Source organism: Pongo abelii, chromosome 6, assembly GCF_028885655.2.
Source record: "Pongo abelii isolate AG06213 chromosome 6, NHGRI_mPonAbe1-v2.0_pri, whole genome shotgun sequence".
NCBI lineage: Eukaryota > Metazoa > Chordata > Mammalia > Primates > Hominidae > Pongo > Pongo abelii.
Window position 1 is genome coordinate 44,704,282 of NC_071991.2, and position 25,938 is coordinate 44,730,219.

A 25,938-nucleotide genomic window follows, 5' to 3' on the forward strand; every position below is an offset into this window, starting at 1 on the left:
GATCATCAAGCAGTCTCATTGATTCTCCAGTCGACCTTCTACCTTTCATGTATAAAAACGCTTTTATTTCTGAATTGCAGTCCTTTTTGTGCTGTGTCTTGAATTCCTTTATAGCCAGACTGGCTCCTTATTTACACCTGACCTGTCACACTTTGAGGTCTTCCCTGTTCTCACTTGAATAATCTTTTGCCTACTTTTTCCCCCTACTTTTGCTTCTTTTACTTTATGAAATGGATGCAAAAGTCTTTATATGAGCTCCTAATCTTTGATATGACATATTTCCCTGCCCTTCTATTAATGTATTTAAAGCATTTCCAGATTTCTTACAAGTTACAGGCTTTTAAAAATATTACTTTCATTTTTTAACTTAACGCACACGTTGATTTGATCATAGTTCCATTCTCTTAAATTCAGTAATAATGTGATAGGGTTTTTTTTTTTATTTTTGGCCTTTATTTCCCTTTAGAAGATTAAGTGTAATTAAGTTGTGAGCATTATCACAATAGTCACAGATTATTTCCTGTACCAATCCCTGCACAGTCCTAGGCCCAAGTCCAGTATAATTCCATTCCTTATGTAATTCTAACACTTCTTGCCCTATGTGGCAGATACTTGTGTGCAATCTTTTTTCAGTTGCATAGTGTGATTTCTCTCATACTACTTACTACTATTTAGTCTAATTTTCCAGTGTTCTCAATGTAATTTCACTATCCTTACCCTATTGAGTTGGTCTCTGGCAGATAATCTTAACCTAGGGTCCAGGAATGAGTTCTAGGAAGTCTGAGAAGCTCCTGATATCCCAGGCAAAATCATGCATGTATATCAATATGTGTACTTTTCTAAGAAAGGCTTTCATAGCTTTCATCAGTTCAAAATTTCAAAAGAATTACAGGCAACAAGAAAGTTTAAGAGCCACTGGGCAAAAAAGGGCGGTTCCAAGATGGCCAAAGAGCAACAGCTCCAGTCTATAGCTCCCAGTGTAAACGACGCAGAAGATGGGTGATTTCTGCATTTCCAACTGAGGTACCGCGTTCATCTCACTGGGACTTGTTGGACAGTGAGTGCAGGATAGTGGGTGCAGCCCACCAAGTGTGAGCCGAGGCAAGGTGACGCATCGCCTGACCCAGGAAGCACAAGGGGTCAGGGAATTCCCTTTCCTAGCCAAGCAAAGCTGTGACAGACGGCACCTGGAGAATCGGGTCACTCCCACCCCAATACTGCGCTTCCCCAACAGTCTTAGTAAATGGCACACCAGGAGAGTATATCCCACACCTGGCTCAGAGGGTCCCACACCCACGGAGCCTCGCTTATTGCTAGCACAGCGGTCTGAGATCAAACTGCAAGGCGGCAGCGAGGCTAGAGGAGGGGCGCCCACCATTACTGAGGCTTGAGTAGGTAAACAAAGCGGCCAGGAAGCTTGAACCGGGTGGAGCCCACTGCAGCTCAAGGAGGCCTGCCTGCCTCTGTAGACTCCACCTCTGGGGGCAGGGCACAGCCAAACAAAAGGCAGCAGAAACCTCTGCAGACTTAAATGTCCCTGTCTGACAGCTTTGAAGAGAATAATGGTTCTCCCAACACGGAGTTTGAGAACTGAGAACAGTAAGACTGCCTCCTCAAGTAGGCCCCTGACCCCTGAGTAGCCCCAGTAACCCTACTGGGGCACCCCCCAGTAGGGGCAGACTGACACCTAACACAGCCGGGTACCCCTCTGAGACAAAGCTTCCAAAGGAACAATCAGGCAGCAACATTTGCTGTTCAGCAATATTCGCTGTTCTGCAGCCTCCACAGCTGATACCCAGGCAAACAGGGTCTGGAGTGGACCTCTAGCAAACTCCAACAGACCTACAGCTGAGGATCCTGACTGTTAGAAGGAAAACTAACAAACAGAAAGGACATCCACACCAAAAACCCATATGTATCTCACCATCATCAAAGACCAAAGGTAGATAAAACCACAAAGATGGGGAAAAAACAGAGCAAAAAAACTGAAAATTCTAAAAATCAGAGCACCCCTCCCCCTACAAAGGAACACAGCTCCTTGCCAGCAATGGAACAAAGCTGAACAGAGAATGACTTTGATGAGTTGAGAGAAGAAGGCTTCAGACGATCAAAATTCTCCGAGCTAAAGCAGAAAGTTCAAACCCATTGCAAAGAAGCTAAAAACCTTGAAAAAAGATTAGACGAATGGCTATCTAGAATAACCAGTGTAGAGAAGACCTTAAATGACCTGATGGAGCTGAAAACCATGGCACGAGAACTACGCGATGAATGCACAAGCTTCAGCAGCCGATTCAATCAACTGGAAGAAAGGCTATCAGTGATTGAAGATCAAATGAATGAAATGAAGCGAGAAGATAAGTTTAGAGAAAAAAGAATAAAAAGAAATGAACAAAGCCTCCAAGAAATATGGGACTATGTGAAAAGACCAAATCTACGTCTGATTGGTGTACCTGAAAGTGACAGGGAGAATGGAACCAAGTTGGAAAACACTCTGCAGGATATTATCCAGGAGAACTTCCCCAACCTAGCAAGGCAGGCCAACATTCAAATTCAGGAAATACAGAGAATGCCACAAAGATACTCCTCAAGAGAGCAACTCCAAGACACATAATTGTCAGATTCACCAAAGTTGAAATGAAGGAAAAAATGTTAAGGGCAGCCAGAGAGAAAGGTCGGGTTACCCACAAAGGGAAGCCCATCAGACTAACAGAGGATCTCTTGGCAGAAACTCTACAAGCCAGAAGAGAGTGGTGGCCAATATTCAACATTCTTAAAGAAAAGAATTTTCAACCCAGAATTTCATATCCAGCCAAACTAAGCTTCATAAGTGAAGGAGAAATAAAATCCTTTACAGACAAGAAAATGCTGAGAGATTTTGTCACCACAGGCCTGCCCTACAAGAGCTCCTGAAGGAAGCACTAAACATGGAAAGGAACAACCTGTACCAGCCACTGCAAAAACATGCCAAATTGTAAAGACCATCAAGGCTAGGAAGAAACTGCATCAACTAATGAGCAAAATAACCAGCTAACATCATAATGACAGGATCAAATTCACACATAACAATAGTAACCTTAAATGTAAATGGGCTAAATGCTCCAATTAAAAGACACAGACTGGCAAATTGGATCAAGAGTCAAGACCCATCAGTGTGCTGTATTCAGGAGACCCATCTCACGTGCAGAGACACATATAGGCTCAAAATAAAGGGATGGAGGAAGATTTACCAAGCAAATGGAAAACAAAAAAAGGCAGGGGTTGCAATCCTAGTCTCTGATAAAACAGACTTTAAACCAACAAAGATCAAAAGAGACAAAGAAAGCCATTACATAATTGTAAAGGGATCAATTCAACAAGAAGAGCTAACTATCCTAAATATATATGCATCCAATACAGGAGTACCCAGATTCATAAAACAAGTACTTAGAGACCTACAAAGAGACTTAGACTCCCACACAATAATAATGGGAGACTTTAACACCCTACTGTCAACATTAGACAGATCAACGAGACAGAAAGTTAACAAGGATATCCAGGAATTGAACTCAGCTCTGCACCAAGCAGATATAATAGACATCTACAGAATTCTCCAACCCAAATCAACAGAATATACATTCTTCTCAGCACCACATAGCACTTATTCCAAAACTGACCACATAGTCAGAAGTAAAGCACTTCTCAGCAAATGTAAAAGAACAGAAATTAAAACAAACTGTCTCTCAGACCACAGTACAATCAAACTAGAACTCAGGATGAAGAAACTCACTCAAAACCGCTCAACTACATGGAAACTGAACAACCTGCTCCTGAATGACTATTGGGTACATAACTAAATGAAGGCAGAAATAAAGATGTTCTTTGAAACCAATGAGAACAAAGACACAACATACCAGAACCTCTGGGACACATTTAAAGCAGTGTGTAGAGGGAAATTTATAGCACTAAATGCCCACAAGAGAAAGCAGGAAAGATCTAAAATTGACACCCTAACATCACAATGAAAAGAACTAGAGAAGCAAGAGCAAACACATTCAAAAGCTAGCAGAAGGCAATAAATAACTAAGATCAGAGCAGAACTGAGGAGATAGAGACACAAAAAACCCTTCAAAAAATCAATGAATCCAGGAGCTGGTTTTTTGAAAAGATCAACAAAATTGACAGACTGCTAGCAAGATAAAGAAGAAAAGAGAGAAGAATTAAATAGATGCAATAAAAAATGATAAAGGGGATATCACCACCGAGCCCACAGAAATACAAACTACCATCAGAGAATACTATAAACACCTCTACACAAATAAAGTAGAAAATCTAGAAGAAATGGATAAATTCCTGGACACATACACCCTCCCAAGACTAAACCAGGAAGAGCTGAATCCCTGAATAGACCAATAACAGGCTCTGAAATTGAGGCAATAATTAATAGCCTACCGGCCGGGCGCGGTGCCTCACGCCTGTAATCCCAGCACTTTGGGAGGCCGAGGCAGGTGGATCACGAGGTCAGGAGATCGAGACCATCCTGGCTAACACGGTGAAATCCCGTCTCTACTAAAAATATAAAAAAATTTGCCAGGCATGGTGGCAGGAGCCTGTAGTCCCAGCTACTCGGGAGGCTGAGGCAGGAGGATGGCATGAACCTGGGAGGCGGAGCTTGCAGTGAGACAAGATCATGCCACTGCACTCCAGCCTGGGCGACAGAGCGAGACTCCATCTCAAAAAAAAAAAAAAACAAAAATAGCCTACCAACCAAAAATGTCCAGGACTAGATGGATTCACAGCCGAATTCTACCAGAGGTACAAGGAGGAGCTGGTACCATTCCTTCTGAAACTACTCCGTCAATAGAAAAAGAGGGAGTCCTCCCTAACTCATTTTATGAGGCCAGCATCATCCTGATATCAAAGCCTGACAGAGATACAACCAAATAAGAGAATTTTAGACCAATATCCCTGATGAACATCGACGCAAAAATTCTCAATAAAATACTGGCAAACTGAATCCAGCAGTACATCAAAAGGCTTATCCACCATGATCAAGTGGGCTTCATCCCTGGAATGCAAGGCTGGTTCAACACATGCAAACCAATAAATGTACTCCAGCATATAAACGGAACCAAAAACAAAAACCACATGATTATCTCAATAGATGCAGAAAAGGCCTTCAACAAAATTCAACAGCCCTTCATGTTAAAAACTCTCAATAAATTAGGTATTGGTGGGATGTATCTCAAAATAATAAGAGTTATTTTTGACAAACCCACAGCCAATATCATACTGAATGGGCATAAACTGGAAGCATTGCCTTTGAAAACTGGCACAAGACTGGGATGCCCTCTCTCACCACTCCTATTCAACATAGTGTTGGAAGTTCTGGCCAGGGCAATCAGGCAAGAGAAAGAAATAAAGCATATTCAATTAGGAAAAGAGGAAGTTAAATTGTCCCTGTTTGCAGATGACATGATTGTATATTTAGAAAACCCCATCGTCTCAGCCCAAAATCTCCTTAAGCCGATAAGCTACTTCAGCAAAGTCTAAGGATACAAAATCAATGTGCAAAAATCACAAGCATTCTTATATACCAATAACAGACAAACAGACAGCCAAATCATGAGTGAACTCCCATTTACAATTGCTTCAAAGAGAATAAAATACCTAGGAATCCAACTTACAAGGGATGTGAAGGACCTCTTCAAGGAGAACTACAAACCACTGCTCAACGAAATAAAAGAGGACACAAACAAATGGAAGAACATTCCATGCTCATGGATAGGAAGAATCAATATCATGAAAATGGCCATACTGCTCAAGGTAATTTATAGATTCAATGCCATCCCCATCAAGCTACCAATGACTTTCTTCACAGAATTGGAAAAAACTACTTTAAAGTTCATATGGAACCAAAAAAGAGCCCACATTGCCAAGATAAACCTAAGCCAAAAGAACAAAGCTGGAGGCGTCACGCTACCTGACTTCAAACTATACTACAAGGCTACAGTAACCAAAACAGCATGTACTGATACCAAAACAGAGATATAGACCAATGGAACAGAACAGAGCCCTCAGAAATAATACCACACATCTACAACCATCTGATCTTTGACAAACCTGACAGAAACAAGAAATGGGGAAAGGATTCCCTATTTAATAAATGGTGCTGGGAAAACTGGCTAGCCATATGTAGAAAGCTGAAACTGGATCCCTTCCTTATGCCTTATACAAAAATTAATTCAAGATGTATTAAGGACTTAAATCTCAGACCTAAAACCATAAAAACCCTAGAAGAAAACGTAGGCAATACCATTCAGGACATAGGCATGGGCAAGGACTACATATCTAAAACACCAAAAGCAATGGCAACAAAAGCCAAAATTGACAAATGGGATCTAATTAAACTCAAGAGCTTCTGCACAGCAAAAGAAACTACCATCAGAGTGAACAGGCAACCTACAGAATGGGAGAAAACTTTTGCAATCTACCCATCTGACAAAGGGCTAATATCCAGCATCTACAAAGAACTTAAACAAATTTACAAGAAAAAAACAAACAACCTCATCAAAAAGTGGGCGAAGGATATGAACAGACAGTTCTCAAAAGAAGACATTTATGCAGCCAATAGACACATGAAAAAATGCTCAGCATCACTGGCCATCAAAGAAATGCAAATCAAAACCACAATGAGATACCATCTCCCACCAGTTAGAATGGCGATCATTAAAAAGTCAGGAAACAACAGGTGCTGGGAGAGGATGTGGAGAGATAGGAACACTTTCACACTGTTGGTGGGACTGTAAACTAGTTCAACCATTGTGGAAGACAATGTGGCAATTCCTCAAGGGTCTAGAACTAGAAATACCATTGGACCCAGCCATCCCACTACTGGGTATATACCCAAAGGAATATAAATCATGCTGCTATAAAGACACATGCACACGATGTTCATTGAGGCACTATTCACAATAGCAAAGACTTGGAACCAACCCAAATTTCCATCAGTGATAGACTGGATTAAGAAAATGTGGCACATATACACCATGGAATACTATGCATCCATAAAAAAGGATGAGTTCACGTCCTTTGTAGGGACATGGATGAAGCTGGAAACCATCATTCTCAGCAAACTATCGCAAGGACAAAAAACCAAACACTGCATGTTCTCACTCATAGGTGGGAATTGAACAATGAGAACACTTGGACACAGGAAGGGGAATATCACACACTGGGGCCTGTCATGGGGTGCGGGGAGTGGGGAGGGATAGCATTAGGAGATATACCTAATGTAAATGACGAGTTAATGGGTGCAGCACACCACCATGGCACATGTATACATATGTAACAAACCTGCACATGGTGCACATGTACCCTAGAACTTAAATTTTAAAAAAAAAAAGAGCCACTGGTCGATGCTGTCACTAAATTATATATATATGTGTGTGTGTATTTTATAAATATTTATATATATATATATATATATATTTTTTTTTTTTTTTGAGACAGAGTCTCACTCTGTCACCCAGGCTGGAGTGCAGTGGTGTGATCTTGGCTCACTGCAACCTCCACCTCCCAGGATCAAGCAATTCTCCTGCCTCACCCTCCCAAGTAACTGGGGTTACGGGTCCATGCCCCCACACTGGACTAATTTTCATATTTTTAGTAGAGATGTGGTTTCGCCATGTTGGCCAGGCTGTTCTCAAACTCCTGACCTCAAGTGATCCACCTGCCTCAGCCTCCCAAAGTGCTGGGATTATAGGTGTGAGCCACCACGCCCAGTCACTAAATATATTATTATTATTACATACTGACCATGTGTTTCCTCATCCACAGAGAATATATTTCTCCAGCATTATTTTATACATTTTGTTTACTGTTTTTATTATACTCAATCTGTTTTCATCATTCTGTATATAAAATGTTATAATCCCACCATTTCATCCATCCCTGATGCTCCTAAAGATTTCCTAACCCAGCAGTAGTAGTTTCCATTAGTTTCTACTAATTTACTCCTTCTACCAAGACTATGAAAGGAAAATGGAATCAGGATACTTACTTGCCACCAATCATTCTATCCATTTTTTTATGCTTTTAGCATTTATATATCTAATATACATATAAATACTTGGGGGCTATACTTTTCTACAAAACTGTTAATTTGCTGTCTAGATGGATGGATGATTTTGCCATGCCCAACACACCATCTTCATCCAATACACCACTAAATCCTCTTCTCGTGTCACTACTCCCTCCACTGCCTGCCACCATAACCCTAGCAAGGTCTGTGTCAAATTGGGTCTCATGCTTCCTCTGCACTTATCAACTTTCTCCTAGTTTTTAGGTTAAACCCTAAACTGCCACTTAACAGATTCACTACACACAGAGCTCATTTTCTGGCCCCCACATTAATGCAACACCTCAATGCACCATTATGTTTGCTGAACAAACCTCAGATTCTTTTGCAGTCTACACAGTAACACTATTATAAGTTTTGTTCCCTGCCTCCCAGCTTCTTTGAACTAGGACTGAACTTACTGATTTGATTCCTACAATGGAAACAGGAATGACATGGTAGGGAAAAAAGAACAATCCACACCCCTTCTAAAGTTTTTTGAGATGTATTTTAAACAATGACGAAAAATATATCTTAAATTTAACTATGTAAAAAAAAAACAAAACAAAAAAAATCCAATGCAGATTCCAAAAGTCTAACAAGAAAGATGAGTTTATTTTTAAGATACGTAATGCTCTTAATTCTTTAATATTGTATTCTTCTTCTACTTGAGACAGCACACTACTAATACAGGTGATGTCACATCAGAATCTCCATCATTCTTCATCAATGGCATATTATCAAGCGAAACCATGGGGCTGTTTATGATGGAAGTGCAAAGATTCTTACTAGGATGTTTTCAGGATGAGAGATCTCTTCAGACTTCCTTGAAGTTGTTTTCCAAGGCTGCTGCTAACCAAGTAATGTTCTGGTGACCCCAAGGTGTCAGTCATAGCTATTCAAAGCCTAGAGGTCCTCTCTGAACCAAAAATGGTCATTCCAAAGCAATAAAGATAATAAAGAACAGACAATCTGGAATTTATGTGGCAAACATTCAATAAGAATTTGGCAGTTGGCTTCTCAGAGTTTGTTTCCCTTTAGAAATAAAGCTTAAATCAGTGACTATGCCATTTACAGTTTAAATGGCCCAGCCTGTAAGATGGCTATACTAACAATACCAACGGTGCTAACAATTCTATTGAGCTTGATTACCATTTATAACACTGAGGGAAATTTTCATTGAGAATCTCAGTGTGGAACTTCTCTCCCAGTTACTGTTCTAGGATCCACATGTTTCCCTGCCCCTCTACTAGACTACCAATCTGCTCCCCACTGACCCATGCCATTGTCATGAACACACTGGCCAGGCAGAGGAAAAGGAAGACTTCTCCATGACCTGGAGCTCCACTCTGGTGGACAAAACCTATAGGAACAAGGACTCCTGGCAGTTGATGAACTGGGTTATCAGCTGGGAGATAAAGATAACAGCAGCAGGCCTGCGATCTCTGAGCTTGTGTAGTACTGGCAGTCACAGCTACCAGCTACTGAACATACGTTAGTGCCAGACTCTACGCCACATATTTTAAATGCACTGTCTTGTGACTTGTCACCAGGTAGTATTATACCTATTTTATACATGAAGAAATTAAGGATCAGTGAAATGAAGCAATGTGCCAAGGTCTGTCTGACTCCAAAGCTCATGCATGCTTTTAAACACTACACCTAAATGTGCTGCTATCTCTAGCAAGTTGTCTCAGCAGCAACAAGTGAAAAGAAAAAGGGAAAAAAATTCAGCAGTAAAGAGGATGGGTGTGTAAAATACTATCACTGAAGAAGTAGATGTTTAGACTGTGCCTAAGAATAGGAATGGGCATTTTAGGCTTGTTTTCCATGATTTAGATCAAGCTTGTCCAACCCACAGCCCCCAAGCCGCATGCGGCCCAGGACGCTTTGAATGCCCAATATAAATTCATGAATTTTCTTACAATATTATGAGATTTTTTTTGTGATTTTCTTGTTTAGCTCATCAGCTATCTTTGGTGTTGCTGTATTTCATGTGTGGCCCAAGACAAGTCTTCTACTTTCAATGTGGCATGGGGAAGTCAAAAAATTATCTAAATTTTAGATAATGTTTTAGAAAAATAAAATTGATTTTCACTAAAATGCTTCAAAATTAATTCTGTTTCTGGTCATAAGGAGTCACATCAGAATAAATGATGTTAGAAAAGACCCTAAAGCTTAGAAGTAATTACTATGGTGACCTTAATTATTTGAACAAAAGAAAATTATATGTAAGCTAAAACTGTATTGTTTTTACATCAATAAAACCATTTTCTTGGCTGAAATTACCCAAACCAAGTATCTGCCATGCATTTAGTGATATAAAGTAAATGCCCCCCCATCCAGAAGAGGAAATACACACACTCACAAAACACACTCAAGCACACACAAACACCTGCTACTTTATGACTTGTTTGCTACCCTTGTTAACTGAAACAGAGGAAAAACCATGTCGGACTTAGAGGGAGGAGCGTTTTGCAAGTAGGTAATTTCTTTCAAGAACTAACTTTTCTCAAGCTAGGCATCCGGCAAAAAAAAAAAAAACGAATCTTCTAAAGCATAGTCCTTACCCTCTTCACCCTTCTTTCCTAATATGCAGACCTAACCAGTTGTCAACAGGACCTTTCCTAGGAACCTCATACATCTCTAAATGTATATCTTCTCCCTCAGGATATTACTTTACCTGTAAATGTCCCTATATGCATCTTCATGGCTGAAACTAACTCCCTACAAGATTACATTTGGGACGTTATTTTCTAAGCAGACTCAATCGTCTTTATAAAACTACCCTTGAGACACCTCACACACTCAGAAAGGTCAGCACTTCCTCCAACAATCACATCTTAGAGGCTGATGCTAATTTCAGGATACAGCCTTGCTTCCTTTCTGTTCTCAATAACTTCTACAGAGATCAAATCTGTATGTTTATTCTGTGTTGCCATGCTCAGAAGCCCAGGATGCTGTTCTCTCAGTGAGCCTGTCACAGCATCTGCAGCGTATTCTCTGCTGAGGTTATATAATGACAGACTAACCCATGCAACAGAGAAGACAGTAGGCAGGAGTGCCAATCCAAAAAAATGGAAATCATTCCCAGGAATCTCTCTCCAGGACTTTGAACCATAAAGAATGATAGTTTTACCTTAAATAATCAATGTGTATATCAGTAGCTCTAAGGATGGGGAGGAAATCATCTAATAATAATATGATCATATTCAGGGATTCTTGCAAATCCCCATTGAAAAATCCTGTCCCATTACCAGGTTACAAGAGTGACATCTAGTGGACTCATGTTAGAATGACAACAAGAGTCTAAGGAAAACAAATCACCTGTGCACACTTCTTGTTAAAATGCAGATTCTGATTCATTAGAATGAATCTATTACTTCTAACTTCCAGGTGATGCCAATGCTGCCACTCCATAGACTACTCAGAGTCACTAGGACCTACAGCACTTTGCACCTGCTTTCACCATCAGGAGAGAAAGAGGAAGGGGCACTTGAGAGTAAATACTTTCCAGGTGAAAAATAGGCCAAATGAATTATTAATATAATTTTGTATAATGTTCCTATTTCACTAGCACCACTCAGCACGCACACATACCATTTCCTGTCTGGGCAGGGTCCCTGAAGCAGTACTCCTTTTCCTAAATGCCAGAAGCAAACTTAAGAAGGAAACAGCCTACTTCACAGCCATACTTATACATGAACATGATTTGTTCCAGTCTCCAGTACAGATTCACTTAGGTACTTAACATCTTACAGGCTTTCTACCATTGTTATATTATTTGCCTAATATTAAACTACAATAGTAATTGGTACCACATCAGAACTCAGTTATTTTCCCCCCAGGCAGTCTGCACCTGAACTGAGATCTATCAGAGTACTTGTATTGGTGCTAAGCATAGCTACTCAGAATTTCAACAAGATTTGCACTGGACACCCCTAGGAACAAAATAGGACATGTAACTACATGCAAATCCAACTGTTTCCATAAACTAGTCCTGTGTGATTTATTTGAGCTAAAGAGCCCTGACCTCCACACAGAGCCACCAGGCTAGACTCTTAGCTGTGAGGTAATGTGTGTGTCCCTTCAAAGAGGAGCTATGCCAGGCCTCACCCAAACTCCTCCCACATAGGCCTCCGACTTGGGTAGATTTGAACCCATTCTTTGGTTTTAGGTCCACAGTTCTAGGAACGACAACAATGATTTCCAGCACTGAAGGAAATCAGTCTCTTTTCTCCAAAACACATACACATACACATACACACACATACACACACACATACACATGTACAAAACCCACTTTCTTGTTCAATAAAGTCCTTCAGTACAAGATGATCGATCTAGGACGAGTAATGAGTTTTAAGCAGTGGAACCCCTGTTTCAAAGAACTACCAGAAGGTGAAATTGTTCTGGTTGAAATGGGGTGGGAATACTTAGAAAACTGTCTACTTGGTTTCTTCCCAGGCTATCCCCCTCCCTAGGCCCTGGAATACTCCTCCTCATGTCTCAAATATTCCTTCCCATCCCGGCTCTGTCCCCACCCTACCAACCTCCAGAAATATAGTTTGAAAACCAGAAACAATGAGTCTCACAACAGCTAAAACCATCCCCAACTCCTATACTGCTCAAGGACAGTACTGTTCTCATTAAATAGATGGAACTATTAATAGGTAGAGTTGCTTCACTACACCATCACTTACTTATGATCCTAATACAATTTTAGCATATGCGACCAAAGGATTTATTCAAAAGATGTACAACCTGAAGGAAATTTGCTTTTAAGTCATAAATAAGGATCCCTATGATGAGTAAACAACAGAATTGTTTATACCTCTTCAATTGCTCTTGGCAGTCCTAAAGGGGAAATCATGTAGAGGAAAAGGTCACATAATTATTTCTCAAAAGTAGGATAAAGATAGAAAATGAAACTAAACATGCAGCATTGTATCATCTGCCTGTACAGTACAATGGGCTCAAGTCCCCCTGCCTCAGTTAGAATCCCAGTTATACCATGGACTTGTGACCCTGCACAAGTTATCTAAACTCTCTATGCCTCAGTTTCCACACTTGAAAGTGGAGATAATAACAATAACTATTTTAAGGGCTGTTGTAAATATTGATTTAATATATGTAAGATATTTAATAACATAGTATTCATAAATGTTACATCTGATAATTATTACAATGATTAAGATAATATTAATAGGACTAATAACTGAATATTCAAAATGGCCTTTAATTCTTTTAGTTAATTTTAGCAAAATATGTTAGGCATACAAAATATAAAAACACATTAGTTATGCACATATATTAAGAGTACAAGAAAAGTTGAAAAAATTCTAAAGGAATTAGAGATTTATTACTTTTACTTTCCTTGCACCACCTTCTATTTTACCTCTTAGCGAAACACATTTAAAACACTATATGTCAATTAGAGGGAATTCTGAGTTTAAAAAATCATAATAGTCTTTGAACAGTTGTAAGTGCATTTAGTCTTTGTGTAATAGTCACCCTTGGACATCATGTTACCTTATTTACGTTAACTTTAGAAATTTTGTTTTAAATCAAAGACAGCCAAATCTTTTCTAAGAAGTAGTCCAGAGGGTGGCAGCTATTATGCCACTAGCTGGCATATCTGCCTTAATTTTACCTGCTCCTGGACTGCCCAGTGACCTATATTCTTCAGACTGTGGCAACCTCCTGGCCAACTGGTTCCAAAGTAACCAGGATCTTCAAACAAAAGATTTTGTTTTGCTTTAACAAGAATCCCAAATCCGTAAGGATCAAGGCATACACAAGTATTAAGGCAAATATTCAAAAGCCACGTGGCCAAAAACTTTAGAATTAAAGGGGCTGGGGGTTCGTACAATCCATGCCTTAATTTACCAGAAAACCAACTTTTGAATATTCTTACTTGTCAGTGCTAATTTATCAAAAGTTGGTAGAAGCCTGAAATGTAATCTAATGTATTTGCTATCACCTACTCTTTCGTTCCCAATAAATCTCCAAATATTTTTTAATGGGTAAGCATTATCGACATTCTTTGCAATTTTAAGGTTATAAAAACAAGCCTTTAAAATATTCTATTTCCTTCACTTTTTAAAACCAAAAGAAAAATCTCCACAATTTTTTGCTCTTACAAAGGTGAGTATATATTTTTTATAAAGGTAGATTCCCATCTTGTGGGCTTCTCAGAGATTACTCCTGAAAATCATTTTTGTCATGGTTCCTTTTGTTAAGTATGAATCTATACCCAATCTCAATTAATTAAACCATTCAATAAACTAGAAGCCTTACTCCCTTTAACAACTGAGTGATGTTGCCACACATGATTCTCCTCAAACTCTATTAATTTTAATAATGCTATATTTGGACAATGAGCTGAAGGCTACAATTTCTGAAAAAAGTTCTACGAAGAGTTTTTTTTAAAACAAAATTACCACAGCATGTTGCCCTCTTTTCTTCTCTAAAAAATGAAAAGACATTAAGCTAAAAATCCCATAAAGTTTAAGAAAGAAATTCAGCTCTGTTTATTTATTTACTCTGCCCCTAAGCTTCTATGGGTAGTTTTCAGAGAGACTATTTCATATTTTCATAGAAACTACTATTCACAAAAGCTATAATTATTAGTTCAACACACCAATAATAACAGGAGCCACCTTTTATTGAGGGCTTACTAGAGTCAGATGCTGCACAAAACACTTAGTACAATGATCTCTTTTAATTCTCCAGGCCTGTCTGACCCCAAAGCTCAGGTTCTCCCAACTTTGCCTGCTATATTGCCTTTGAGTCCCTTGAAATCAAGGGCCCAGTTCTTCCTCATTTGGAGGCTTTCAGGACTAAAACACTGCCTCCCCCACAGGGGACTCAAGAAATTATTTTTTAATTGGTTTGTCAAGAGTCATTTGAAAGCAATGTACTGAAACCATGGTAGGGGGAAACCTACACTTGCCCTACAGCTCATAATTCAAAGATACTTCTGTAGCAAGGCCAGTTATTAGGTTTGGTACCCACTAGAATCATAATAAATTTGACATTTGTTAAAGAGATAATGGAAACAGATTAGAAGAATTCTAGAATCTGCCAAAAAAAAAAAAAAAAAAGACACACATCCACAATGTATCCAGCTTAGTTTGGATACAGTCAGAAAAGAAATGTTTGTTTTTGTTTTTTTGTTGTTGTTTGTTTTGTTTTGTTTTGAGATGGAGTTTTGCTCTTGTCGCCCAGGCTGGAGTGCAATGGTGCAATCCTGGCTCACTGCAACCACCACCTCCTGGTTTCAAGTGATTCTCCTGCCTCAGCCTCCCGAGTAGCTGGGATTACGGGCACGCACCACCACGCCCAGCTAATGTTTGTATTTTTTAGTAGAGACGGAGTTTCACCAGGTTGGCCAGGCTGGTCACAAACAGAAACAAGTTTTAAAACCTTAAATCCATGGTTCCTATTTATTCTAGAACATAACTGCTAATGTCTCTAGGCTTCCCTTTCATGAAACTAAAAGAAGAATAAGCAAAAATTTTATAAATACATATATACATGTACGTATACATATATCTCCCAGCTACATAGTACATGTCCAGTGGTAACCAGCATGATTATTATTACTGTTATTACTAATACAACAATTATTTTAAACATGTGATAGAATTATATGCCTGTTTATACCTTCACATTTTAGTGCCTTAGTGTAACTATGGTAAAATAAATAAATAAAAAGTCACACAAGAAGAGACAGATGTATATCATTTACATTTTGACTTTTTTAAAAAAATCCTTAACATGGGTTTAAGAAAAAAAAAAGAAAAAGATTCCCAATGTTACCTAATCTGCCATGATTTAACAGCACTTTGACATTTTTCTAAGGAATGATAGCAAAGTACTGCATATCTTCAAACTTGGAATTTACTGCCTGTCTGAGTCTCTGCTTCTGCCAAATTAAATATACAGTATAATGTCCCCACCAGAAATAACATAGCACAGCTTCCTGCTCTACTCCTTGGTTGAATAAGCCCAAACTGGAACAAGGAATATGTTATTTTATTTAATCATGTAAATAATTGTTTTCTTCAACCTCCTGAGTTAGAAGCTACTTCAGAAGAAAAGTTTAGAAGAAATTACCATGTGAATTATCAGGCCATTTAAAGGAAAATTCCATTGAAAGTCTCATGAAAGAGCATAAAAAAAGAATTATCATTAATGAACTACTCAGAAAGTCAACTACCCCTAGCTATTGCATACCACCTGAACTCCTGGGGTCTCCCATTGGTCTGCAAAGCACAGACTACATCATAGAATAGACAGTAGAGGGCTTCCATCCAGCAATCACCCAAAATTTTTTGGAAGAGTCCTGTATAGTAGCACATACAGAAATAGGATAGTATTTGAAAAAGACATTGCTTGGGAATCAAAGAAAGGTTGGTGGGCTTTTTTTCTGGTGGCTCATGCCTGTAATGCCAGCACTTTGGGAGGCCGAGGCAGGTGGATCACCTGAGGTCGGGAGTTCGAGACCAGTCTGGCCAACATGGTGAAACCCCATCTCTATTAAAAATACAAAAATTAGCCGGGCGTGGTGGTGTACATCTGTAATCCCAGCTACTTGGGAGGCTGAGGCACAAGAATTGCTTGAACTTGAGAGGTGGAGGTTGAAGTGAGCCGAGGTTGCCCCACTGCACTCCAGCCTGGGCAACAGAGCAAGACTCTGTCTTAAAAAAAAAAAAAAATTATATATATATATATGATCATCTGCTTATCCTATGAAGTATAATACAGGTGACAGAGGACATAAAATGCAGATGCAACGCCCTTAGGCAAAATATGGAAAGGGACACTTTCTCTCTTGTGACAGGAAGGAATGCAGTGATCTATATATAGGTTCAAATGCAAGAGTTTGGGAGGTACAGTAGAGAAAAGATAAGGTAGTTCTCTTCTGATTGCATTAATTTTAAGTGGAATAAGAGACAAAGTCTTTAAGGATGAGGAGAGATGGAAAGATCTTAGAGAAGAGAAGGAGTGAGATAGTCATCTCAGAGGGGGAGAAAATAAATTACCTAGGTGAAGGTGGCAGGATTTCTGGGTAAGCCTGAGGAGCCACTTGAGAGAGATGGCCATGGATTGGGAGGGAGATCATCAGCAAAGTAGCATATTTTCTTCTGGCCATATCCACCACTTGACTGCAGGCCAGGAATAGATGAACTATTAAGTCTATCCGCACTGGGATTTTGCCAGTTGAGTATAAAGGCAAAGGTGTAGTCATTGATAATAATAGTCTAAGGCCGCGAGCAATGGCTCACAGCTGTAATCTCAGCACTTTGGGAGGTCAAGGTGGGAGGATCACTTGAGTTCAGGAGTTCAAGACCAGCCTGGGCAAGATGATGAGACCCTGTCTCTAAAAAAAATTTTTTAAATAGCTGGGCATGGTGGTGTGTGCCTGTGGTCGCAGCTATTACTCGGGAGGCTGAGGTGGGAGGTTTGCTTGAGTTTGAGGCTGCAGTGTGCTATGATCACACCACTACTTCAGCCTGGACAACAGAGAGAGACTCTGTCTCTAAAAAAATAATGATAATAATACATTCTAGATCTGGAAACTGAGTGCTCCGACTAACAGCATGAACATCACCTTGAAACAGAATCTGCATCTTAATAAGACATCCAAATGATTCACATGCACTTTAAACCTTGAGAAACACCAAGCGAATCGGAGTGGGAGCCAAGTGAGCACAGAAAAGGATCATTACAACAGAGAAGAGGTTAAAGAAAGGAGAGACTGGACTGTTGCAAGGGTCCTCTATGTGGATTTTACAGCCACCAAGACTGATGACAGGAGAAATGACTGGGTCAAAAGAAGGGAGATTAACAGAGAATGGGAAAATTGTCTAGGTGATAACAGATGGCCAAAAGGCTTGGAGTTCTGGTTGTAATTGAGGCAAATGGGTATAAGGAGTGATGGGACTCATTCTGGTAGTATTTTATTTTATTTTATTTGAGACAGGGTCTCATTCTGTCACTCAGACTAGAGTACTGTGGTGCAATCACAGCTCACTGTAGCCTCAACCTTCCAAGTCAGGTGGGAGGCTCAAGCAATCCTCCCACCTCAGCCTCCAGAGTAGCTGGGACCATAGGCTTGTGCCATCACGCCTGGTTTCTTCTTCTTTTTTATTTGAGAGACAGGGTCTCACTATGTTGCCCAGGCTGGTCTCAAACTCCTGAGTTCAAACAATCCTCCCACATCAGTAGTACTGGGATTACAGGAGTGAGCCACCATGACTGGCTCTGGTAGTCTTTTTAAGGAAAGGTTATAGTCTTATTCTCAAGACTGGCCTCTTGGGCAATTTACCCTGTCACGAGGGCAACACTATAGCTGAAGGAGTTGTGGTTTTACCAGGAGCACAATAAACTGTGAGCTCCCTCAATTCCTGCTGCCAAAGGAATGAGCCGGGGGGACAGATGGTCTCATCAGAAACACAGTCTAGTGGGCTTCTATTAGATCCTCACATCAGCTTGCCCCTCGGGAAGGGATTCACTGTATATCAAAACTAAATCATTAAGCACTTAGTATAGTGGTAGCTACCCAAAGATCTGTGGGCACAAAGACTGTGCCTGCACTAGAGAGCATAAAAACTCATAGAAGACTAGAAAAATTCATTTCTCTTGAAAAAGAGAAGAGAGACAAGGGACCTCTGAAGCCAGAAAGGAGAAGGGAGAGAGAGAGAGAGAGACAGAAGATGGGGAGATTCTTATGCTATTCAGGACAGTGAAACTCCCTGGTAACAATCAAAGGATATGGTTAGAAAGGTGAGGCCTCCTGTTGTAAGACTGGGTACATTTCATCTATAAAAAAACACTGCTCTTAAAATGTAAGAACAGATGGTGAGGACATGGAGAAAAGAGAATGCTTATACCCTGTTGGTGTGAATGTAAATTAGTACAACTTCTATGGAGAACAGTATAGAGATTTCTCAAAGAACTAAAAAATAGAACTACCATTCAATCCAGCAATCCCACTACTGGATACCTGCCCAAAGGAAAAAAAATCAAGATCTCAAAAAGATACTTACATTCATATGTTTATCACAGCACTATTCACAATAACAAAATCATGGAATAAACCTAAGGGCCTGTCAACAATGGACTGGACAAAGAAAATGTGGTATATCTATACCATGGAATACTACTCAGACATAAAACAAGAGTAAAATCATATCATTTGCAGCAACATGGATGGAATTGGAGGCCATGATCTTATGTGAAATAACTCAGAAACATTAAGTCAGGCTGGGCGCGGTGGCTCTCGCCTGGAATCCCAGCACTTTGGGAGGCCAAGGTGGGTGGATCACCTGAGGTCAGGCATTCGAGATCAGCCTGGCCAACATGGTGAAACCCCGTCTCTACTAAAAATACAAAAATTATCCAGGCATGGTGGCACAGGCCTATAGTCCCAGCTACTCGGGAGGCTGAGTCAGGACAATCACTTGAACTCGGTAGGCAGAGGTTGCAGTGAGCTGAGACAACACCACTACACTCCAGCCTCAGCAACAGAGCAAGACTCTGTCAAAACAAAACAAAGCATAACAAAAATGGCTGGGCACGGTGGCTCATGCCCATAATCCCAGCACTTTGGGAGGCCGAGGTGGGCAGATTACTTGAGGTCAGGAGTCTGAGACCAGCCTGGCCAGCATGGCGAAACCCTGTCTCTACTAAAAGTACAAAAAATTAGCCAGGCGTGGTGGTGTTTGCCTGTAATCCCAGCTACTCAGGAGGCCGAGGGGGGAGAATCACTTGAACCAGGGAGGCGGAGGTTGCAGTGAGCCGAGATCGCACCACTACACTCCAGCCTGGGTGACAGAGTGAGACTCCGCTTCGAAAAAAAAAAAAAAGAAAGAAAGAAAAAAGAAAAGAAAAAGAAACAGCAAGTCAAATGCTGCATGTTCTCACTTATAAGTGGGAGCTAAATAACATGTACCCACGGACATAGAGAGTGGAATAATAGACACTGGAGACTCAAAAACATGGGAGGTGGAAGGGGAATGAGAGAGGAGAAAGTACCTATTGGATATGACGTACACTATTTGGGTGATGACTGCACTAAAAGCCCAGGCTTCACCACTACATAATATTTGCATGTAACAAACCTGCACTTGTATGCTCTAAAATCTAATTTTTAAATAAGTAAATAAAAATTCCATTTTTTTCCACTATATTCAGCATCACCTGTCCTTGTGAGTGTATTTGTGAATGAATCTTCTATGATATTGGAGACAGTAGAGGTCAGTGTGGGTCACAAGCAAAGGAGGACATGGAAATGAAGGTTCCTAGAAGGTTGAAGAAATTTGGGCGAGAGTTTTAGACAGATGCAGCCTATGAAATTAAAAGAATTACCACGTTTGCCATGTATGTAAAGGGCAGTGGCCCCACTGACAACTATGTTACATAATAAAATATATTCTTTTTGAAGGCCAGCTATCTGCTTTCTCTGCACCCTCCTCTCCCGTCTCTAAAAGCCTACTGTCTTTAAGTATAATTGTTTAAGGACTGGGAAACATATCTATGCATTAAAAATATTACAGGCTCACGCCTGTAATCCCAGCACTTTGGGAGGCTGAGGCAGCCAGATCACCTGAGGTCAGGCATTCGAGACCATCCTGGCCAACATGGAGAAACCCCATCTCTACTAAAAATACAAAAACTAGCCAGGCGTTTTGGCTTATGCCTGTAATCCCAGCTACTCAGGAGGCTGAGGCAGGAGAATAGCTTGAATCTGGGAGGTGGAGGTTGCAGTAAGCCAAGATCGCGCCACTGCACTCCAGCCTGGGTGACAGAGCGAGACTCTATCTCAAAAAAAAAAAAAAAATTAACAAATATCATGTAACTATTAATTCCTTAGGCTAAGTGCTTCTCTGTGGCAGGGTCCACTAGAAATGGGAACAAAAGAAGCAGTGAAATCTAAAACTTTTTTTTAAAAATCTGAAACCTGCCAGACACTGTGGCTCGCATCTGTAGTCTCCGCTACTCGGTATCCCAGCTACTAGGAACACTTGAGCCCAGCAGGTTGAGGCTGCAGTAAGCTATGATCACACCACTGCACTCCAGCCTGGACGACAAAGTGAGAACCAGTCTCATAAATAATAAATAAATACATAAATATCTGAATGCTCAGAAAAGCATCCACCAACATGTTCAACAAGTAGCAAAATTATCTCAGCTCTGTCTACGTTTGTCTAACTTACTTAATCTTAAAAAGCTGGCAACCAAAGAATAGGGAAGAAAAGGGCATGAGTGGATAATCAATCTGAGAAGTTAAGAACTGCATGCTTATAAAATAACACACAAAACAAGGATCACTACTTTTCTGAAATTTACATGCCGTGCATTTGAGGTATACCATCTTTCAGATAGGGTTCAACAAGAATGGAGGAGAGTGAGCTAGGCACCTTAAGTAACTCCTGTGACCATCAGAGTCTTCCATTATAGACAGTCCAAAACTCAGACAACTCAACTTAGATGCAAAGTTTTCTGTAATTATTACAGAAAACTGAATTATAATTCCACTGGCATTCACCCACAAAAATATTCCCCCAATCTATTTTTAAAATTGAAAACAGACCAGGGTCTCTAAGCATATCTAGGACCCATCTTGGTATGCTAGTTTCATTTCAGCTAAATTTGCATTTATTCCTTAATCACAGTGCTGAACTAGTTCTTGGGAAGAGGAAACAAATTAATTCTGGGCTCTTGAGGAAATAACCTGGTAGATTTCTTATTTCTTATAGATAATAAAGCTGCAATCAACTAAAATCAAATAAGTATACTATCCATTTTATGTGAATGGCACAATTCAACAGGAAAAGTACATTTCTATCATTGAAGAACAGACAAACACAGACACAGATACACACACAGAGAGAAAGAGAAAAAAAAAAATCCCATGTCTTTTACTTTCCAAAATAAAAGCCAAGATTCTGAATTTCTTTTCACCGCATAGTGAAATAATTGAGGGCATACCCAGGGTGCCAGAACTCTAGGTGCACATGCCCAGAAGGAATAGCTGAGGTCTATATAAAGCTTTTTAAAATGACATTCCATTTTTTAAATGAGCAAAAAATAAACTATAAACTTTATGCTTGAACGTAGTGAACACCCACCTATGTGATGGGATTTGGAATTACACTAGAGAACCTTCCAACTCAGGAATGCTTTCTTCACATACATAAAAGGCTGAAGGCCAGGCCAGGCATGGTGGCTCATGCCTGTAATCCCAGCACTTTGGGAGGACGAGGCAGGCGGATCACTTGAGGTCAGGAGGTCGAGGCCAGCCTGGCCAACATGGTGAAACCCTGTGTCTACTAAAAATACAAAAATTAGCCAGGCGTGGTGGCACATGCAGGTAGTCCCAGCTACTCAGGAGGCTGAGGCAGAAGAATCGCTTGAACCTGGGAGGTGGAGATTACAGGGAGCTGAGATCGTGCCACTGCACACCCACATAGGCAACAGAGCAAGACTCTGTCTCTAAATAAAAAAATAAAGACTGAAAGCCAGACTTCCATTATTTGAGATGATTTCCCACAGATTCCAACACTGTTCTCTGTTAAAATACCCTTGAGAAAGACCTCCATTATCAATGACGAGTATAAATTTAGTTGATCAGACCCTTGACCTAGGAGCAAGTTTGATGGAGACCCTTGATAGGGGTAGAGTTGATGAAGGGAACTGAAATCACCTTTTCTTATCAAAGGTAGCAGAATCTGAAAGAATACTCAACAAGGAGGCAGGGCACCACAGTTGGAGTTCATCTGCCCAATCTAGGTATCAGATTTCTTATCTGAAAAACAAAAAGACTAAATCTGATGATCTCTAACCAATTCAAAAATGTAATGACTTCTGTGAAATGAAGCAGGTCTGGTTAGAAGTATAGGGTCAGTCACAAGGGGCTAGGAAGTGGGGAAGCAAAATGTCATTAATGGTGGTCATAAAACCAATGGTGGAGACAAAGGGGAAGAACTGGAGAAAACACCTCCACAACTGTAATTACACCTAAAGGTCAACTCAGTGTGTTGAAAAGCAGTTCCACAGTGAAATCATAGTAATGCCTCAGGTAAAGGGCCATGAATATAAACAGAGAGGGAAGAATCCTAGGTTCATATTGGGTCAGTGCTTTCCTCAAATTCTGATTTTAAAAAATGGAAAAGAAACTAGTTTTTCCCAAGGAAATAATGTCTTAAAGCTAAAAGGATGATTAGCAGGGTTGATGAATTTCCTGGAAAATGAAAAATGCTGACTTTTTTGTTTTCTCCCAAGAGCACTAACATTGAAATGACTACAGTAAAATTCACTCATTCATTCCACAGATATGTATATAGTACCTAACATGTGCTTCCATTGATTATGAGAAGACATACAATGATGAAAAAGTCACCTCGACTCTTAAGAGCTTGCAATAGAGTACAGAAGATATGCAGATACATTAATAAATACAACAACATATGGTGCAACTGGACAAAGCAAAGGTTAGAGATTGGAAGAAGAGCTAGGTTTTGTTTTAAATTTTATTTTTGAAAGATCACAGTTACTTCACATATTCATTTACACTAGCCAAAGTCAAGAATTTCTAAGGACAAGTTTAGACACTTAATAAAGAACAGCAGCTCCTGAGCCATCTGCTTTGTTCCAAAAATGAAGAACCATCACACGCAAATTTTCATTTTACTTCAATCCTGTGAGAATATTATTGTCAGATGGGGTAGGTAACATTTGTTTTATAACTGACATGGTTAACAAATCATGCTTTATAAAATGGCTACAGTCAGTGCCTCTTTTAGGTGGGGAAAAAAAAAAAAAGAAAACCATCATATGAGCCCAAAAGTCACTTACTTTCAGCGAGTTCCTTTGATCTGCTTAAGGGTCCTGTTACTAATCTCTTTCTGATGAAGAAATATGCAAAACAGAACTTAAAGTGAACAACAGAACCTTGTCATAGCCAGACACAGATACATTACAAAAAAAAAAAAAAAACAGCTGAAGGATTTGTGTATAAAAAGACATCATTTTCCAAAAACACATCATATAAAACTGCAAATTACAACAGCTCAACCCTAGACTGCTGTAGTCTTACCTGGTAAGGAACAATACTGCCATGAGCTGTACCCCAGCGTTTTGCTTCCTTTTGACCAATAAGATAATTTGCAGCTATGTGAGACAAACACGCCACCTACCAGGAAAAAAAGTAAATAAATAAAATAGAACAGCTAGTTTATCTATACTCATAAAGAGAATGTTATATTATGAAAGTAATTTCACTTCATCTCATTGTAGAAGAAAAAAACCTGTCCATCAAGTTAGAAAATATACAGGCATTTGTACTTTTATCACACAAATGAAGAACGGTATTACATTATTGCATGAGACTAAGTAATAGTCAATTGAGAAATATAAATACATAAACGTTCAACCCCTAAAAAGATTATCTGAAAGCAGAGGTTGACCAAGCAGACGGAACCGTGGTCCGGCCTTTATCCTCAAACCCATGGCAATATACATCAGCAACTCGTACATTTTTTTCCCCTCTGCATGTATCTCCTTTTATTTTGCACCAAGATAATACAAAGAGAGCCTGTGTCATCACTGAGTAGATGAATCAAAGCCAGGAACCACATTCCTCTAAATTTCTGATGACACAGGAAAGTAATAATAATAAACCTCCATTTTATTTAAGTCAGTTTAGCCAGGTTTTCTGTTACTTTCTGCCCAAAGCATTCTGACACAAAAGATCAAGATTATTTGACTTTTTAAAATTAATTAGTGGATCATCCTCATTTAAAGAAACATTACTGTACCTCTCCCAATTTGTTCCTAGCCCCATGTGCTCACTGTCATACTCAATTCAATTTTTGAGAACTGCAGATCTATTAAAGGGGTCATCCAAAACCTTAGAGTCAATTTCTGACTACTGTAGTATTTCATGGACAGATCTTGACAAATCTACAATAGTTCAACTCAATATGACGATAATATGAAGATAATGAATTGATTCCTGGTGATCTGCCACAAGGATCTTATGTTCCAATGAATACTTATGGCTCCACCACCGCAGAACTATGGAAAGGAGGTGATCAAATGATTTTCCATGGATTCCAGAAAAGAATAAAAAGTGGTTCAGGCCACATGACATAATCATGATATAGCATCGGCTTGCTTTTCCCTTTCTAGATCGTCAGATGCGATTGGAAAACCTACCAAGCCAGTCATTAAAACATACTCCAAATTGAGATTGGCTCCTGGAACAACTCAAGGCATGATTTTTCAGGCCTTTTCTTGCCCCCTACCTAGCACAGCAGCTGTGCTTCCTACAAGAAATATCAATAGGACTCAGTCTGGATGAATCACCTTGCTGCTGCAGCCATTCTCCTTTACTTTATTCTTGGGACTCAAACTCACTTTTATGTTCATTTATTGCTCTGTCAAATTGGAACTGCCTGTGGCAGCTGGTTTGGCTGTACAGACCAGGTGGCAAAACTAATAAACTTTGAGTCATCCACTTCTGGACTTCCATCTGGTCTTGGGCATTTGAACCATGGAGCATTCCAGGGCTGCCCGGGGCCGCCTAGTGCTAATCACCATTTCACAGATCACTTCCGTGTCTTTCAAAATGGAAAATCAAATCAACATTTTGTAGCAAAAATGTCCTGGATAGGAAGTCCAGACATGGACGGTTGAAACCTGGATGATTTCTAATCTCTGTCGACCTCTAAATAGTTCCATGACTGTGGGTATATAATTTACCTTCTTTGATCTTCTGATACCTTCTCTATAAAGTCTTGGGCATTTCAGCTAAACCAAAGGTTTTCAAA

The 25,938-nt window shown here is 39.8% G+C and overlaps 1 protein-coding gene across 19 annotated transcripts in view; it reads right to left on the reverse strand.

Moving 5' to 3' along the window:
* The window catches only part of SUGCT (succinyl-CoA:glutarate-CoA transferase), a 735,129-nt gene that overhangs the window by 530,065 nt on the left and 179,126 nt on the right, over positions 1–25,938 (reverse strand). For all 19 annotated transcript variants that reach the window (XM_063725726.1, XM_054560560.2, XM_002818027.5 and 16 more), the window contains one exon: positions 24,204–24,299. In XM_063725726.1, the coding sequence (XP_063581796.1) occupies positions 24,204–24,299 (96 nt within the window). The remainder of the gene's footprint in view (positions 1–24,203; positions 24,300–25,938) is intronic.